We start from the raw sequence: 19,448 nt of genomic DNA on the forward strand, positions 1-19,448 counted from the left end.
TGGGAGTAGCCTGGAAACTTTATTAGTGTTTCAGTATGGTACAGTATTACTTATTTACAGGGCATTCTGGTCTACAGTAATTAATCTGTGAATGTACAGTACCTGTTGCATAGCTTATATTTCTTTGTATGCTTCTGGGACGCTTATGGTTGTATAGATATTTTTATTTCCAAATTGAACTTTTTGTACTTAAATTAAACAATGCTAGATACTGTAAACGGACATTAATAGATTTCTAAAATTGATAGAAAATACTGTAGATTTGAAATACTGTAAACTAAAGTACAATACATCCTGATGTGCTCAATATGAATCATAAAATACACACTATTAAGTATCATTTCAGATGAGATACTTAGTAGAGTATAATACTCTCTGTAGTAATAATGTATGCTACAATAATTTTATCAATATTCTCCTAATAAACTCAAAAGAATTAGGTAATTAAGCCTATAATTTAAACAGCAATCAAAACAATATTGACTCCAATTATCCTTACAACTGTCACTGAATATCCCAGACAGCAAACAGATCATTTCATTTAATATCATACTCTATAGAAATATTATAATAACCATTGTCAACCGTAAAATTACTGTACAGTGTATTAGACAATTGAAGCAATTTACGCACTAACAATGCTGTATCTCATGGACATAGCGATTCTTCATAGATTTTGTAAAATAGTATACAGTACTGTAGTATACAGAGGTATGGAATATGACCATAACAGGTTTGTAGCTGAATGGGATGTGGGGGAAAATAAAACGCAGAATTCATGGCCGAGTAGAAAAAATTGTACATCACTCAAAATATCCTAACATTAGTTATAGTATCACACCACTAAACCATGAGTGGTGTTGGTACTGTACAGTACCAACACCACTAAACCATGAGTGGTGTTGGTACTGTACAGTACCAACACCACTCAGTACCAACACCACTCAGTACCAACACCACTAAACCATGAGTGGTGTTGGTACTGTACAGTACCAACACCACTAAACCATGAGTGGTGTTGGTACTGTACAGTACCAACACCACTAAACCATGAGTGGTGTTGGTACTGTACAGTACCAACACCACTCAGTACCAACACCACTAAACCATGAGTGGTGTTGGTACTGTACCATAGTCTTCTATGCTTTTACCTGGATAAACCATAAATGCGTTTTGTCTTCCAAGGAGTACAAAAAAAGACATTGGTATCGTCCACAAGCTACTGTATGTCCTTGGGCAAACTTGCCTCTAGTCGGTTTGAGGTGACTCACTGTGGTACTGTAGCATTGTGAACAGAGACAAGAGAGCTTTGCTGAACATCTCACAAACAAAGTAAAATGTAACAAGTTGTACAGTAGTATCCCAACATACTGTATATTTTATCATTATTTTTTGTTCAAATCGAAGAAATATGCAATAGGTTCTGGTTGAGCATAAAAACTTGATTTATTCATTCAGACGTTATCATATCACATTATCGGATACCTATAGGTGGGTGTTTTTTATTCAAGTTGTATTGCTCTTCTCCAAGAGAAATAGGCCAAATTTCGGTTTATCCAGGTAAGCTGGCACGAAATAATGTAGACTGACAATTCTTTCATAGTTTCCACAGGTTTCCACGCTACTGTACAAAAAATGCGCTTAGGGTAAAGTAGGCCAGAAAAATAGTGACGCATTAAGACTAAATGTTTGACTAAAACCGGTCACCTTGGTCTTAAATCATGAAGCTTTTTACAATAATTCATTGTTGATCACATATTTTAACACTCAATAACCTAACAGCTGGTACATCATGACATACAGTGTACATATTACATTGGCTTCGAATAGCTTACCGCGAAAGTGAAACATAATCTCTGTTTTTTTACAGCATTATTAAGAGTAGTTTGTAGAGAGTAACTGATTAAGGAAGCTAAGCATGTACTGTCAATGTACATTTTTAAGATTTGTGTTTTTCATGCAAGTATCTGTAGAAGTTTGAGTTCATCTCTCTCCTCCGTTTAATGTTAACAGCTAGCTCATTACTAACTCAAATTTTAAACAGTGCATAGACAATTGAGTTCAATTTCATGTTTTTTTTTCTTTATCTTCTTCAAACTGTACAGTGTGTATATTTTCACTACATTGTACAATTAATTGTTAACTTGTTGATTTGTAAATACACTTAAACTTTGTTGTTGAAGATACTGTTAAATATTAATTTAGTGGCGGGAACTTGTTTGTGTGTCTAGATCAATTAATTTTTTTATACAGTCATAAATGATGCTTGCCTGGAGTATTTTTAGTGTGTAAATATTTTAACTACATGATTTGGTAACTTGTTGATTTGGTTTTTCATAGGTAAATATACTTGAACTTTGTTGTTGAACATACTGTTAAATATTACTTCAGTGTTGGGAATTTTTTTTGTGTCTAGATCAATTTATTTTTTTTATACAGTTAGCCCTTTGGTCACAAATGATTCTTGCCTGGAGTACAGTATTTTTATCATAAATTTCACTATATAGTTAAATGTTACAATAACAAACTTTTTCACTTCCATCCATTAATTTTTTACAAATATTATTCATCTATGAAATTTATATGTAAATCAATCAAAATATTATTTTAATTGTTTGATTCTTATTGATGTTTGTAGATGACCCAGCACTGTAGTATGCTTTAAAAACAAAGATTCTATCATTGCAGTGAATCAGTCATTCCTATGTACAGTACCACAATGTTTATTGGCAAATGCTCAATAATACTGTACAGTACATCCTAATTAAATTAAAGGTATAATCTGGAAACCCTCGGCGAGTGCAAAAAACAGTCTTTAGGTTCTTAGTATTCTGATTTGCATAAAGATAGTGATATAGATTGATATTATTAGATATACTGTATAGATGATACTGTACTACTAGGCTAGACATTAACACTTTTCTCAGTTTGTAGGCATTAAACAACTTATTGTATAGAAATATAAATGCAGGATTGAGATTAGCTGGAAATACTGCAAATAAAGTCTGTAGACTATAGTAAAAAATGCAACTTTCTTTTTAGCAATATTCTCTTAAAGAAAATAAATATGGATGGGACTTCCAAATAAAAATGTATCAAATTAAAGTACTAATTACTATACTGTACTAACTAACTATACTACAACACCAACTATGTCGGTTCATCCAGGCACCGTAAGCTAGTCACGTAATAGACTAAGTGGTGGTTGGGGGGAGGGGGTTTATATCAGATTACATTTAAAATGGAATTTACTAAACAGTAAACTCCTGTATTCCAACTTAGCCTAAATTATACTAGAGTGGGATTATATTCCAGGGTTGGATTACCTGTATATTTTAAGCATGGATTATATTTGGTCCTGTCACAGTATTTTTTACTTGTGTCTTCTACAATTAATTATGTGCCTTAGGAGACTTTTCAGTAATATACTGTATTTATTAGTTTCTGTCTAATGAATTACATTTTTTTAATGCAATTCAAACACCAATCATCTGGTTTTATGGGTTTAATGCACTGTCAAATGAATAATTAATTATCATAAATCCTCAAGTACATGAATATCTAATTTAGCTCCGGAAATATTGAATTCACAAACTGATCATGATATTGATATAGTACAAGTTTAAAGTACTACTTTAAGTCCACTTGACATGTGATAATTTAATGTATGGTCCAAAGACCGATAACAAAAAAAAGTAACCATAAAGTCAAGTTGGATAGTAAGTATAATTAATTACAGTACCAATCTGCGCTACAGTAGCTTGGTGGACACATACAGTAGTAGTGCTGACGGTTCAGACAGCATGTTACAGATACTAAATTCACCAAGTGGGAGAGGCTGTAGTCCAGCAGCCAAATGCCTATTTTTTCCATAACCTTGCAATGTTTTCTATAGTTTTTTTTAATGGATTTTGAATCTCGATACCATTATTAACTGTTAACACATCAACTTGTGCTGCTCCACTGTACAATTAAAATCTTTACACTGTACTGTACTGTATGTTTGATTCAGTAAAAGTAATAGAACATTTTTATCACCAAAATATAGTTATACTGTAGTTATTGACCTTTTTGATGAAAATGTTTCAGGTACAGTATCTTTGCTGAATGGCACTTCCAAATAAAACGTTATTTATGGACTTCGTCGAGTGAAGACGTGTTTTATCTTAGCTCCGCTACCTAACAAATTGTTCCCAAACCAGAGTCAGTAAACGGCTAACCCTGTAAGTAAACGATTCCATATTAAACTTGTAGCTAGATATTGTCAAGTTTGACTGGTATTTTGACTATGAATACAAGAAAAACAGAGAGAATAAATAGTGATGCCGGTAAAGCAGAGCCCCGCGAGCGTAGCAAGCATATAGAAACTCCCGGTAAAGAAACAGCTGTTGATAAGTCACTAAATGCCTTACGTGCTGAGTTACGTTGTTTCGCATCGGACATAAACAACAAAATCGACGATGGTATAGACTCGCTTAAACAAGGCCAACATGCTCTATTAAATCGAATGGATAACTTGGAAAAAAAGCAAGTAATCATCGAAGAATCTTTGGAATTTTACAGCAAATCCAATGATGAAATGAAAGCTGAAACAAGTAAACTAGCTACGTATGTTGAACAGATTAAAACGGACCTCAAATCCAAGGAGGAAAAGTTAGTTAACATGGAACCTGAATTACTGCGAATAGAACGACATTCCAGAAGCTACAATCTCAGATTCGGTGGTATTGATGAAAAAACAGGAGAGGACCCACTTCGGCTTGTGCAAGGACTATTAGAAGATAAACTTAAACTAAACAACATATCAATTGAAAATGCTCACAGAACAGGCAGAATAAGAAACGAAGGCCGTGATACTAAACCGAGACATATCATTGTTAAGTTTATTTATAGGCCGCAGAGATCTGCTGTACTTCGTATGGCTAGAAAAAATAAGGTAGATACTTTTTACGTTATGGAAGATCTGCCGGCAGTGGATGTTCGAAAGAAATATGAACTGAAAGACATTATGGCTAAAGCGTTCAGTGAGGGTAAACGCCCATCATTTAAAAATGGTAAACTTTTCATAAATGGGAAACCATACAAGTGATTAAACAATAACAACAAAAGAAACATTAAAAGGTGATATTGATTCAATTGATGCTTATTCTTTAATTTTAAATTAATATTAATATTATTATATCACAAGAAAATTAAGAGCTAGTATTAAGAAAGATGAAAATTTGTGTTATAAATCTACTAAGGAGCTAGGTAGATAGAAATGTATAAGAATTATGCAAGATTATATTGTCAAATTGTTATTAATAATATATAATGTCATTATTATAATTATTATATTTATTATTTTAATGTTAATATTACCTATTATTTTATTTTTCTCGACATGTCGGTTTTATAAAAGCGCAACTATAAATTTATATGCACGTCATTATATTTATATTTATGATACTGTACAATTAATATGATGTATACAACTTTTTCTCAACTTCCATTCCACGATATAGGTTATTCTGATGAATTACATGCATCACATATACCTCCAGAAATAAATAATGCTGATTTTAATCCTCTGATAGATAACGACCTAAAATTCGACCAACAATCCAACATGTTAATAGATCATCTTAATTTAAGGTCATCCACGCTTGATAATTGCAAATATCATGATATCAATATATTTAATAATTTTACTGGAAAATTACCAGATAGTAATCACCTATCTCTATTACATCTTAACATCAGAAGTGTATCTAATAAATTTGATAAACTTAACGAACTCGTACATTCTATTAACTTAAAATTCAGCATAATTGGCCTTTCTGAAACCTGGTTGAATGAAAGCAAAATGCATCCATTTCTTCATAATTATACTTTTTTATCTAGTGATCGCATTGGCAATAAAACAGGAGGTGGTGTTGGCTTGTTTGTTAAAAACCATATTAATTATAATATCAGAAATGACTTAATATTGCCAAAAGAAATATGTGACTCACTATTTATAGAAATCATTCATAAAAATAAGAAAAATTCTATTATTGGCATTATCTATAGACCACCGGATTCCAATATTGATACCTTCTCTACAATAATAAATGACCTACTAACTAAAATAAATTCTGAAAATAAATATTGTAATATAATGGGAGATTTTAATATTGACCTTATTAAATTTCATAACCATAATCATATAAATAATTATCTAAATACTATTTTATTAAATTCTTTTTTTCCTACTATTTCGAAACCAACCAGAATTACAAAAAATACTGCGACTCTTATTGATCATTTTTATACAAATCACATAAATCTTGAAATAACATCCGGAATAATAATATCAGATATCTCTGACCATCTACCTATATTCCAAATAATTGACTATGATTTATGTTTTAAAAACACCTCAATTGATTACTCACATTATGTTGCAGACATAAATTCACTAAGGCCCTGTTTCTGCTGCCAACTAAATACCGTATATTATACGGTATTTTTTGAATACCGTATATATACGGTATATTTTTGGCAGCAGAAACTGCGCTCATAAAAAATATACTGTATTTTGTATACCGTATTTTCCCCACAAAATTTGTGGATAAAATACGGTATTTACAAATTTATACCGTATTTTTTGTACCCGTTTCTGCTGCCAATAAAAAATACCGTATTTTTTTTTTAAATGACAAAAGGTCACCATTCGTGTTTTTATTTTCTGTCGCTGTTAGCTGCTTTACACACATGTATAGATATATTCGGCGAAAATGCGGAGCGAATACGTCACAGTTTTACTAAATAAATGTGTGTGGGGAAGCTAAAATGTCTGACCAACTAAAAGGTAATAAAAGGGACAACCACATTTATAAAGACATTTCTAAAAAAATAAAGCAGGAGTATGGAATAAACTTGTCTCCAAAGCAAGTAAACTCAAAGCTGAAGAGCCTGCAAAAGCAGTAGGCCTACAACATTGCAAAATACAATAACTGTCCCCATTACGATGTTTTCTGTGCTCTCACAACATCTCTATCACTAGGGCTAGGCTGTTGAAAGTGAGACGTAAAACTTCCTTTATTGCGACTTTTAATTATCGATCAAATAAATGAATGGCAATTTGGGTAAAAAAGATGAAATTTAACACGACCACCCAAGAAGTATTGTTAGCAGAAACGGGGTACTAAAAAAATACGGTATAAAAATACCGTATTTTATACCGTATTTTTATACCGTATTTTGAGCAGTTGCAGCAGAAACAGGCCCTAAATTTTGATCTATCGCAGGCTGATTGGTCAAGTGTTTATAATGCTGATTATAAATCTGCTATTGATACATTTAATAATATATTTTTTAGTATTTATCAACGACACTTGGTCACTAAAGAAATTAAAATAAATAAATATAAAAAATGCAAACAGCCTTGGCTGACCCCTACTCTTCTTAAAAGCAGTCAACGAAAACACTACCTTTATAAAAAATATATTAAATCTCAGAGCCCAAATGACAAAACAACATACACAAGTTATAATAATTTGTTTATTGCTCTTTGTCGTACTGCTAAAAAACAATATTATGAAAGAAAATTCAATCAAGTCAAAACAAATATTAAGAAAGTTTGGGGTGTGATCAATTCTGTTTTAAATCCAGCTAGAAAAAATAATAAAAATCCCTCAGTCTTGAAAATTGGGGATGAATTTATTTATGATACTAACTCTATATGTGATCACTTTAACAAATATTTTTCAGAAATCGGTTTAAAAACGCTCAACTCCATCCCAGATAATAATATTGATCCAATGTCAAATTTACCACCCCCACCCATTAATTCATTTTTTATTAACCCAGTCACTGAAAATGAAGTGTTGAACATGATCAACAGTCTAGACTCTAATAAAGGATCAGGACACGACTCCCTTACACCTTCTGTTCTTAAAAAAGTTACTCCTTTTATTTTAATTCCTCTTACTTATGTTATCAATTTATCTTTTACTACAGGAATCGTACCTGATCATATAAAATTAGCTAAAGTGGTCCCAGTTTTTAAAAAGGGAAATGCAAACTTACTTAACAATTATAGACCGATTTCCGTTCTCCCCATTCTCTCAAAAATAATAGAAAAATTAATGCATACTCGTCTTTATACATATTTAACTAAACATAACATCCTAAATAATCATCAATATGGTTTTCGTAAAAAACACTCTACCTGTCACGCTATGCTTGAACTTATACATTCAATTAATAATGCATTTGAAAATAAAGGATTTTTGTTAAGCACTTTTCTTGATCTATCCAAAGCTTTTGATGTTGTTAATCATGATATTTTACTTTCAAAACTGTTACGTTATGGCATTAGAGGTGTTTCGTTAAAATGGTTTATTAGTTATCTTAGTAATCGTAAACAATATGTACAGATTGGTAACTGTAAATCATCGGCAAAGAACGTTCCATGTGGTGTACCACAGGGGTCGGTCCTTGGACCCTTATTATTTCTTATTTACGTAAATGACATAACCTTTGTTAGTGATACACTGAATATTGTTTCCTTTGCCGATGATACAACTTTATTTTATTCAAACAAAAATATTGATTTATTAGTAAATACCTTTAATTTAGAATTAAATAAGATTGAAAATTGGTTCTCTTCTAATAAATTATTGATTAATACTTCAAAAACAAATTTCATTATATTTCACTCCCATCGAAACAGGCATAAATTAAGTAACAAAAACATTCAGGTTGTTCTAAATGGTAAAAATCTGGACCGAAAAAGCGAAACTTTATTTCTTGGAATTTTAATTAATGAAAACTTAAATTGGACCGGTCATCAGAAAAATATTTCAATCAAAATGTCTAAATGCATTGGTGTTATAAACCAGATAAAATATTTTTTTCCTCAACACATTTTACTTTCTTTGTATAATTCGCTTATATTACCACATTTACTTTATTGCAATATTATATGGGCAGCTGATTATCCATCAAATTTACATAGAATTTTCATTTTACAAAAACGTGTTGTTCGATTATTAAACTTTGAACAATCTACATCTGCATCAGAACCTTTGTTTAAAAAACTTAAAATTTTAAAAATATATGACCTTCATAAACTTCAAGTTACTTCTTTTATGTTTGAATATGTTACTGGTTTACTACCAAAGTCTGTTTCAATGTTATTTTCAAATCGTTTATTAGATCATACCTATAACATAAGAAATCCACATAAATTGTATGTTCCATTTGTTAAACTTAGAAAAAGCCAGTTTTTTATTACTTATTTAGGACCAACGTATTGGAATAATCTAGATTCAACTGCCATCAATCATTTATATACTGTAAATTCATTTAGAAAGCATATAAAAATCCTTTATTTATCTTGTTACCAAACCTACTAAATATGTTGCGCACTGTATAATTTATTTAAATTGTATGCGTTGTATTTGTATATTTATACGGTACCGTTCTTATTTTTGTTTGAATTATTATTATTTTAGGGGTCAATGTGAGACAAGTTCTACTTCTAATTTTGATCCCTAAGATGGTCTAATATTAATTGTTTATGATTGTTTATTGTAATATTGTTTGTTATATATTGTGACCATCTTAAATAAATGTATTATTGAATATTGAAAAAAGCATAAGGGATTATCTGGAGACTTAGATAAAATAATCTCAGCTTTGCATTGGAAATATAGAAGTACAATAAACCACCTTTCAGACTGTCTACAGCACTGTACTGTATAGTAGTGCATCTCTTAAAATTAATACAGTACCATCTGTTTGTTAGGCCATTCACAAAACTACTGTACATTACAGTATTTGGTGTGATTTTCAAAAAACACTGATTGAAAAAAACAAGGCCAACAGTCATTAAGTCGCGTGCTACAATGCATAATGATACCGGACCGACAGACAGACCGACCGACAGACAGACCGAACGACATAGTGAACTATAGTCGCATCCACGCGACTAAAAAGGCATAATTTTGACGAATTGTTTAACTTTTTCATCAAAAACGTGCGCAAATTATCCAATTCGACGTGCTCGTATGACATAATTTTAAGTCGAAATTGTTTAAAAGTTGGTAAAATTATTAGAAAAGGCTGCAAAAACATAAATCACGCGGAAAAAAATATGTATTTAACGCTACGTGCGCACCACGCGCGTAAAAATTTGCGCGAGTATGGGAATTTTTGACATGCTCAAAATGACAAGAAACGCGTAGAAAGTTGATTAAAAATTAATTTTGCGCATTTTATAATTTTAAATGCGCGTGCGCGTGTAAACTTTGTGTAAAACACCTTTTTTTTTCCAACAGAAAGTTAGCGCCTGATATAAATTAAACTTTTGCAAAGTTTCAATTTAAAATGTTATTTGGTTTTTGACCTATGTTAAATACGAGAAAATCGTTAAATCGCGTGTAAATCAAGTTGCGCAACTCTAACGTCATTCACAATAGGAGGTGCACAATTTTACGTAAATGCCCACATGTTGACACCAAAACAGCTCAAAAAGTACAGAAAAGCGATAAAACGCATAGTGATACCGGACCGACAGACAGACCGACCGACAGACATAGTGAACTATAGAGTCCACGCGACTAAAAATGGAAATGTATGACTATTGATCAGCCTTATTCTATCAAGGTTGTCTATACAACTGTTATGTTACAGTATTACAGTATCTAGAAAATATAATAATTGCAAAAATCTATAATAAATAAAAACATACATAACACTGCAGGAAGCATTCATTTTATTGTTGAATATGAAATTATAAAACAACAGAATATGCAGTCAGACTTTATTAATATCCAAAGTCTGTCTTTGTGGGATTGTGGTTAAACTAATAATTGGTAATAACAAAAAGCGAGGCAGTGAGGCTGTGAGGCTAGCCTAAAATTTACATGTGAGGCATCATTTTTTAAGTTATATTATTATACTGTATATTTATTTCAGGCCTTGTCTTTTGAAAATTATTGGTGTGGTAAAAATTGCACTTCCTCAATACATTCAGGGATGCATAGGTGTGCTGTTTGTATTTAAGCGTGTTGTACTGTAAATCGCAATCTTCAAGGGCGGTTTAGGAGTGTGTTACTATTAGGTGAGTGATCACACTCGCTCGCCTTAAAAGACAAGGCCTTCTATTTATTAATCCTCACATTAATTTTCGCCGTGCTTCACACTTTGGCAACACTCATTAAGTATCAATTTGCATGAAGAAATTGACAGGTTTAGAACCACAGTACCTGTTTTATGCGAAATATGAATTGAAATCTAATACTGTAATACCCGTATGATTACAGTACATACAGTAGTAATGCAGAAATAATGTAAACACTGCAGCACTGGCAACACCAACCAACCAATACTGTAATAAATTTCCCGTGCTGTTCAGTTATAATACAGACAGTAGTACTGTATCAATAAAATACATGTATTGACAACTGGGTTGTGTATTCTTGATCACCAAGTCTAGTATCAGACACAGATTTAATAGAACAAATCTCAACCAAGAATAAAATGCTAATCATTTGTGGCGAGAACTATTAAACCTATACAAATCAAATAAAAAATACAGTTATACACAAAACCAAGAATGAATGTGAATTGAATTATAGCAAGACCACAAAATATACTGCAGACAGCCACAGATTATCCTTGTCTAGCTCATCACAGTTTTTTCCATATCAGTTCTTAACATTCACACAGTACAGTAAAGTTTAGTTTGATAGCTTTTCAAGTAAAAATTTAAAAATAATACAGTAGTACCCTATACAGTTAAGGTTACTGTTTAAATGGTCTTGTACAAAACCTAGTAGGCCTACTGTAAATACACAGTATACTGTACTTTATTTGTTGATGTATTTTGTTTGTAAGCCTTACAACAATATAGTACTGATAACTAAAAAAGAGCACATTTTTAGAATTTTGATTACAGTATAAATCCCCAAAGTTACTATTAACTGTACACATGATGAACTTTCTATGAACTACAGGTACTAGTGTTAATGATTAATAGACTTACCGTAGTATTCTTTTTTTGTGTGTGGTTTGTTTGTATTCTAGACTGTACACTCAAAGGATGGATAAACTATAATTTACTGTGCTAATATTAATAATAAACTAAGTCTCATTTGAGGCTTAGGAGGTGGAGTGGAGAAAGAGACCTTGGCACTTGGTCAGGAATACAGTAAACCCTGCTGGAGCTTGGGATTGGAAGGCAAGCACGTTAACCACCAAGCTACAGCTCCACTTTGGTAACTCCTTCATTTTCATTTTTAAATAGGCCTACAGCTATAACACTACAGGGTTGTGCGGGCAAAATGACGGTACCAGCCAGATCACCTGGTGACGTAGTAATAATATTACAAGGAATATTCGCCGCAACACAATACCGGCATTCTGTATGAAATACTCAGACTCAAGTGTAATTGTACAGGATTTTCTCAATTGTTTGACACCTTCATGGACTGTAGTGTAAAAAAGGTTTTAAAGTCGTTGCGTCTATGCGGCAATTGATTTTTTATATCATAAAACCCTACCAGGCAATACCAGGCTCCTACCTGGTGATACCAGGACCTAGGCCTATTGTATAATTAATTGGGTGTAGGTTAGTATGACAGGGCTTAACACTAAAAAACAGAAACGGAGTGATTATATTAATTATTATTAATATATTCAAGCAAGGTAGGTAAGGTCATGGAGTAAAGAATAAGAGGAGGCACAACACGGCCTAGCTATCCAGTTAATCCAATTAGTATCACGCTGTGCGGTAGTGCTTAAGCATAGGGTAATAAACTTCCCATAACGATCCTTTGAAGAACATCCTGTTTACCCGTGCAGCTCGCTGCAGAGTCGGCTCTGATTACGTAACACCCTAATTAAGGAAGAAGCCAGGCATGACATCGGTGACAAGAAAAGTAAACAGAGGCTGCGCAGTAGTTTCTAATACATCATAGTGAAGCATGACCTTTGTGCAGTTGTTCATTGTTCTTTGAGCTTTTTTCTCGAAAAAACCGTTTAAAAATCGAGTAAATTTTCACGGAGATATCGCAGTTTTTATACCAGCTAACAAATTAATCATATTTTTTATCAAGCCATAGACGTATCATTTGGTAAATCGAAATTTGACCGTTTAAGCAACTTTTTAATTTACGAACCCTAGTGCATTTTGTAGCATATTAAAGACTCCAACTTATTTTAAAATCATATTTTAGTGCGCGCAAATGCGCGCATGAAAAAAATTATGTAATTTGTTCTCATGAATATTCAAAAATATACGTATATTAGAATTCCAACGACACAATTTCTTATTTTTATTACAGTATATGACATTTAATTTATGTTACAGTCTATATTATGACCGTTTAGCAAAACTAAAATTCTTCTATTTTAGTCTGATATTGTATAATTAAATTATTTATGATATTAATATCATAAAATATATGATTTTTACGATCACATACTTAGAGTTCAGTGAAATTGTAGGACTAAATTATATATCGTTTAACGATTTGTGGCTACACATAGGCCTACTACATAGTAGGCCTCAGTTCTTAATATATTATTATTTAATAAATAGCCTAACTAAATAAGAATATTTAATCCCATAATGATGGACATATTTAGTGCATATCGTAACCGGTAGGCCTAATAGGTTCAGGCATAGGCGCGCCTTATAGTAAAAATAAACAATATCAATAATAATAATAGGTTTTTTTATGTAGGTCTATATTTATATATTAATAATTGCAATAACGTTAGAAATAGTAGTAATATTTTATCAAAGAAGAAATTAATCAATTAGTTTTAGTTTTCGGTTGGTCGTTATTATATAATATGGTATAAAATGGTACTACGAGAATATTCGTTTAGTATCAACACGTAACAACAACTACAAATTATATGTGTTCGTTAAAAATTCAATTACTGTACAAATATAGTCTATGCTCTTTTGTAATTATAAGCCATTGTTTAAAGGATTATGTACAGTTCGGTACATAGCGGTTAATCGTAAAATTAAAAAATCGGACATACGAACAATAGATCGCCAACATTATTCGTACCCTTTTGCTGTATTGCGTACGTCGATCACGACTGACGCAGCTGTAAACTTCGCCTGGAAAGTAACTAGTACAGTACACATTCTGGTCCCTGGATGGAACATGATATCACACGTACGGTAAACCGCAATGGAGCAGGTCCAATGTTAAACAATTCGTACAAAGGGGAACCGCCAGACAAGTGCGTATACCTATTCATTGTTTATTAGATCGCTGGCATGCAAAGTGCAATAGCTCTCCGCTCCAACGTACTAAAAAAAATGGAACGTCGCGGTTTTTCTAGGCGCTGAAGTTATACGAAGTGAACGCGAATGATTTTTTTTACTGTATATTATATTCCCCGACGAAAAGTACTCGCGTTTCCCAGACGGGGGAAGGGAGGGGATACAGCCCCCGTAGCCCCCCGCTGGGACCACCACTGGTGAATCATGATTCATGATAAGTTGTCTGGAGAAATTACCAACATTTAGTACACAGTAAACCATATAAATATAATTCCTTTATTGGTGCCGTATAAAACTCGTATTATTAATTTATTAATAAAAGATATCCAGTAGAATAGCGCTGCTTTTTATAAAAATTAATAAACAAGGTCGGAATACAAGTTCAGTAGGTCTACAAACAGTATAGTACACCTTTCACGTTTGAACGCACACATCGCCTAGCAAGAGTATTGTGACGTCCTAATACGCATGTGTACTAACACCAAAATTGACCGCGGGCAGTAAAACATTGTAATCTTTGCTAATTGGGTTACGTAACGGCAGTGTTTAGCACCTATTAAATACTCATTACAAGCATAGCCTTAAGCAAGCGGTAAACACGATGAACTGACTGAACTATTCAAGTTGTGTCTCCTCTTATTCTTTACTCCATGGTAAGGTATAATAATAACACACATCACATTTCTTATTCATTAACTTATAACAACCCCAGCCAGCAGATATCTAGTAGAATCCCTTCCAAGAAGTTTTCAGAAACTTAATTACAGGGGCCTAGATGCTTAACTATATTAGGCCTATTATTAAATTAATTCTTTTGTACTTACCCAATTTACGAACATTATCTTGGAGATCTCGAATCTGAACTTCAACAGAAATTATTGCAATAAACAAAAAAACCATAATAATGAAGAGAGTTGCCTTTGTTTGGGGCAATGAACGAAGTCCCATTGTCATTTTTCTCTTTAATTATTCTATTCTTAAACAATCAAAAATAAAGCCTGTTAAATACGCGAATGCACAACACAACATTCATACAACTCAGGCTAGCTAGCTAGGCTCTTGATAATCAGATCCAGACAAATCTTCACACCATCACGTCCATTCTCCTCGCGGGGGCCGAAGGCAAGCAGAAACACTGTCGTCCAGTCTCAGCTTATTCCCAGCCTGGAAATGTTACGATCGATCGATGTATGTACACGTCCTAGCCACAAAAGATGATGTTAAATTATAGATATAAAACTCTACTGATACTTAAGCTAAATAGATATCCATTACAAGAGAACACGACTCATTCATTAAAAGTCTGAGTCATTTGTGTGCTGAAGAAGCCAAGAAACATTGTGAGCGGAAAAATGAACTCGATCATCAAAAAATCCTAAAAAAGAAGTTTACATGAAGGCCCTCATCGCTCACATGAGATATTTATAGAAAGATTAGGCTAGTTTTACCAATTAATAACAGTTCTAAAGCCTACCATAATTTAACGACGGTGAGGGCGTAACTACAGTCTGCGATAAAGAGTCATAATATTATACGACGTTTTCTAAAATGTAATTGCACGGTACCAATGCCGTCGACAGACATTTAGCTGACAGGACATTTCGTCTACAGGACATTTAGCCGACAGGTCATTTCGCCGACAGAACATTTCGTCGAAAATCATTTTGCCGACATACAATTTGCCGACATGATAATTTAGCGATCTCAGAAATAATGAATATTATACCGTATTTATTCGAAGAGCGTTTATTGTTCGGAGGGTTTTTAGGAGGCGTTTATTCGAGGGGACGTCTTTTTTTTGTGGTGTATAAATTCCCCCCAGATATATGAAAAAACACAAGAGAGTAATCTTAAGAAGTGTGAGAAAATACGTTTTGCTTGGTAAATTGTAAAAGGCAATAAATTCTAATATTTAATGTGGTGGGCGTTTATTATTCGGGGAATAAAATGAACGTCTGGGCGTTTTTGCGATGGGGTGTTTATTCGAACAAATACGGTAATATAAATCTGAGTAATATATTATTTGAAGGTTTGCATGGCGAAATCAAATGTTGATATAAGTTTGCGCTACACCACGTACATTCGTTCTGAAAAAAAATTATATGTGCCAGAAATTGTTCAAATATATATTCTTGCATTCATTACTTTTATTGAAAGTAGTAACACAGGACGTTTTATTATAGGAAAAAGACATTTAAAATTATAACGAAATGCATAAACTATAGTTCCCTTTACTGTCGTCCAGTCATAGCAGTGTATGTCCACTATCATCTTCAAGAAGATCGGACATTCATCATAAGTAGACTTTCAATATGTTTCACCTTAATTTTATTTTTTAATTTATAATTCTATTCAGGGATATGTCATAATGGTTTTCATTGAATTGGCAGTTTCAAATGGACGGTTTAAATTTATCAATACCAAAATCTATAAAAGATATAGTCCTAGTAAGTTGTCGGGTGTTCGTAACATGAAAACATATTTCAATTCAGTTAAAATCTAATATTTATAATTAGTGTATTGGTTATGACCATATTGTAGGCAAAATATCCTGTCAAAATGTAACTTGTAGGTATATTGTCAGCCGATCAATTGTCTGTCTGTCGGCCAACCGTAGGCCTATACATGGTAGAAAAATGCCTTGTCGGTCAGTCTGTCGGTAACATGGTTTTCGACGAAATGTCCTGACGGCAAAATGACCTCTTGGCGAAGTGTCCTATAGGCGAAATGTCCCTGTCAGCCAAATGTCCTGTCGGTGAAATGCCATGTCGGCAAAATTTCCGGTCGGTGAATAGTCTGTCGGCCAGTAGTCTGTCGGCAAAACGTCACCAATTGCACATTTTTACCATACGGTCAATTAAATAATTATCGATGTGCAAATAAGCTAGTACATTATTATAAAGTTCGATTGATTTTTTGAACGAAACATCCCACAACTACTTAGTATTAATTTAATACTTTATTAATTTAATAATTTATTACCTATTATTTTTATTATTATTTGTTGTTACAAACAAATAAACTACGAAACAAAATCTTACTCGCGTTCGGAGAATATTTTTTTTTCTATTGCATTTGAAATACAACAGCGCCGCCTATTTTGTACTTCTCCGCGAAGATTCATTTTATTAAAAGGATGCTTAAATCAGGTGATTTTTCCAATATCTCGGAGTTTTCATATCAAGAAATGTATGTGAACATTCTCATATTGACAATGTTGTTAAGGGTAATACATTAGTCTCATATTTTAAATCCATAAAGTTCTTCGAACGTGTAATCAGATTGGATGTTTGGATTTTGCTTAATTACAACAAGTTCCTTTAGTTGTCTACAAACCACTTTTTGTAGATTTGAATGTATGCATATTTTTGTAAAATTAATGTTACTAAAAATCGCACAATTGGTTTAATTTATTAAAACAAAATATTTTATAAAATGTGAATAATCAATCATTAAAGGACCTCGCATCTAAATCGTTGCTATCTTTCTATGCGAAATTAAAATGGAAGCTTTATCTTGAAAAGTTCTTACTCGATGAAACACATTTTGATGGTGCGTGGATAACAATAGTCTTTGTTTATTATGTAACTGCAATGCATCACGACTAAATAAACAGTGATATGTCCTCTATTTCCACAGTGTAAGAAATGATCAACTAAATATACTTAAGTAAGAGCTAGAGCTAGATGTTCGGGAAATATTCTGCACTAGTATAGTAACAAGAATGATAACATGTTATACGTTCTGGAAATGATACACTCTCCCTAACAATAATACTTCAATGTGTTTTGACAAATTTTGTAAAACATATCAAACAAGATCATGGAAAATACGAAATGGTGTGTCTGACCACAAAAATACCACAAAGACCTATAGGCCTAGTAAATGGATAGGTCAAGAGAAATTGCTCAGCGTATCATTAAATCATAGGTAATATCACTCGACAATAATTTATAGGTACCAGCTGCTGGACCCAAAAAACGTCTTGGAAAAGATTCTAACGGTTAAACGACAAATCCCAAAGCATTTCTGGTATTTATGAGTCCCATGACATTATATAATACTGTAATTGGCTGTCAGATAATCATTGAATTATTATCAAAACAGTCCATGAAAGTTTTTGTTAACTAAATTGAGTCTGTGTTTCATATCAAAGTTATTCACTTCTGTAGGCCTAAACAAAATTCACATTATAAAAAGAGAAAAGAAACGTTTAATTATAACTCAAAAACCATTGTCTGACAGACAACAATTGAAGTATTTTTTTCTTTAAATTAAACTCCGGTATTGCAACAATGACCTTTCTGAAATCAAGATTGACCAGAACAATGGTCGAGAGGAATGTCTTGAAGATCTGCCGATTAGCGGCGCCAGTCACCCACTAACGTAACATTACCCACTAACGTAACAAAAATCAACCACTAATGTAACCACGGAGTAAGCTTAACCACTCGGCCAGTCGACGAATATTTTGGTCCATGTCAAAGAATATGTTAAAAGAATAAAGAGTGTGTGCTATTTAATATATCGCATGGAAGCTTTTGTGACCAATATATAAATTTTCCTGAAGATCAATAGCAATTCTTGGAGCCAAAATTGTTCCAAATATTTAATTTTGTGGAGCTCTAACTTTTCTGTTCACATTTAATTTATCTGTACTTAATTGTTCTGCTGCCACCAATTGTTTAGTTTTTGTTGGAGTTCATTTGCATGTTCAGCCAGGTGTGCTGTACTGGGCTGGCCCGTTGTTAGTTTCTTTTGTTAAGAGTAAGGCATGTATTACTGATGGAAGAGTGATGGAAAAAAGCTTGTCTGTGAGGTACAACCTTGGTAAGTTGTTAAGTTTGTACTATAGGCCTTAATTTATTAATTAATTCAATGGTTGTATTAGATTAAGGTTTTAAGCTTACACAGTATGTCTTGATAGAGTATAATATGTAGAAACGTGTTTGCTTTCTTCGAACATTACAGTCATGTTCTGTAAGTATACCTATTGTATTGTACTATTTCAACAATTAAATTTCGAACTCAAACCAAACTGGTAACTGGTTGGTAATTTACTAGCGTCTTTTATTTATTTATAAGAGCAACTTTATAATTTTCTCACGCAAAAATACTAAATCTACTCATTCAAAACACAAAATTTTTATTGATAACACTGAAATTACAC

The 19,448-nt window shown here is 32.6% G+C and overlaps 1 protein-coding gene across 1 annotated transcript in view; it reads right to left on the minus strand.

Moving 5' to 3' along the window:
• LOC140046491 (heparan sulfate 2-O-sulfotransferase 1-like) overlaps positions 1–15,630 on the minus strand; it is a 105,194-nt gene extending 89,564 nt beyond the window's left edge. The window contains exon 1 of the mRNA XM_072091150.1: positions 15,103–15,630. Coding sequence (XP_071947251.1) covers positions 15,103–15,232 — 130 coding nt within the window. The 5' untranslated portion in view covers positions 15,233–15,630. The remainder of the gene's footprint in view (positions 1–15,102) is intronic.
• Between the last annotated feature and the right edge of the window lie 3,818 nt (positions 15,631–19,448).

Source organism: Antedon mediterranea, chromosome 4 (genome assembly GCF_964355755.1).
Source record: "Antedon mediterranea chromosome 4, ecAntMedi1.1, whole genome shotgun sequence".
Classification (NCBI taxonomy): Eukaryota; Metazoa; Echinodermata; class Crinoidea; order Comatulida; family Antedonidae; genus Antedon; species Antedon mediterranea.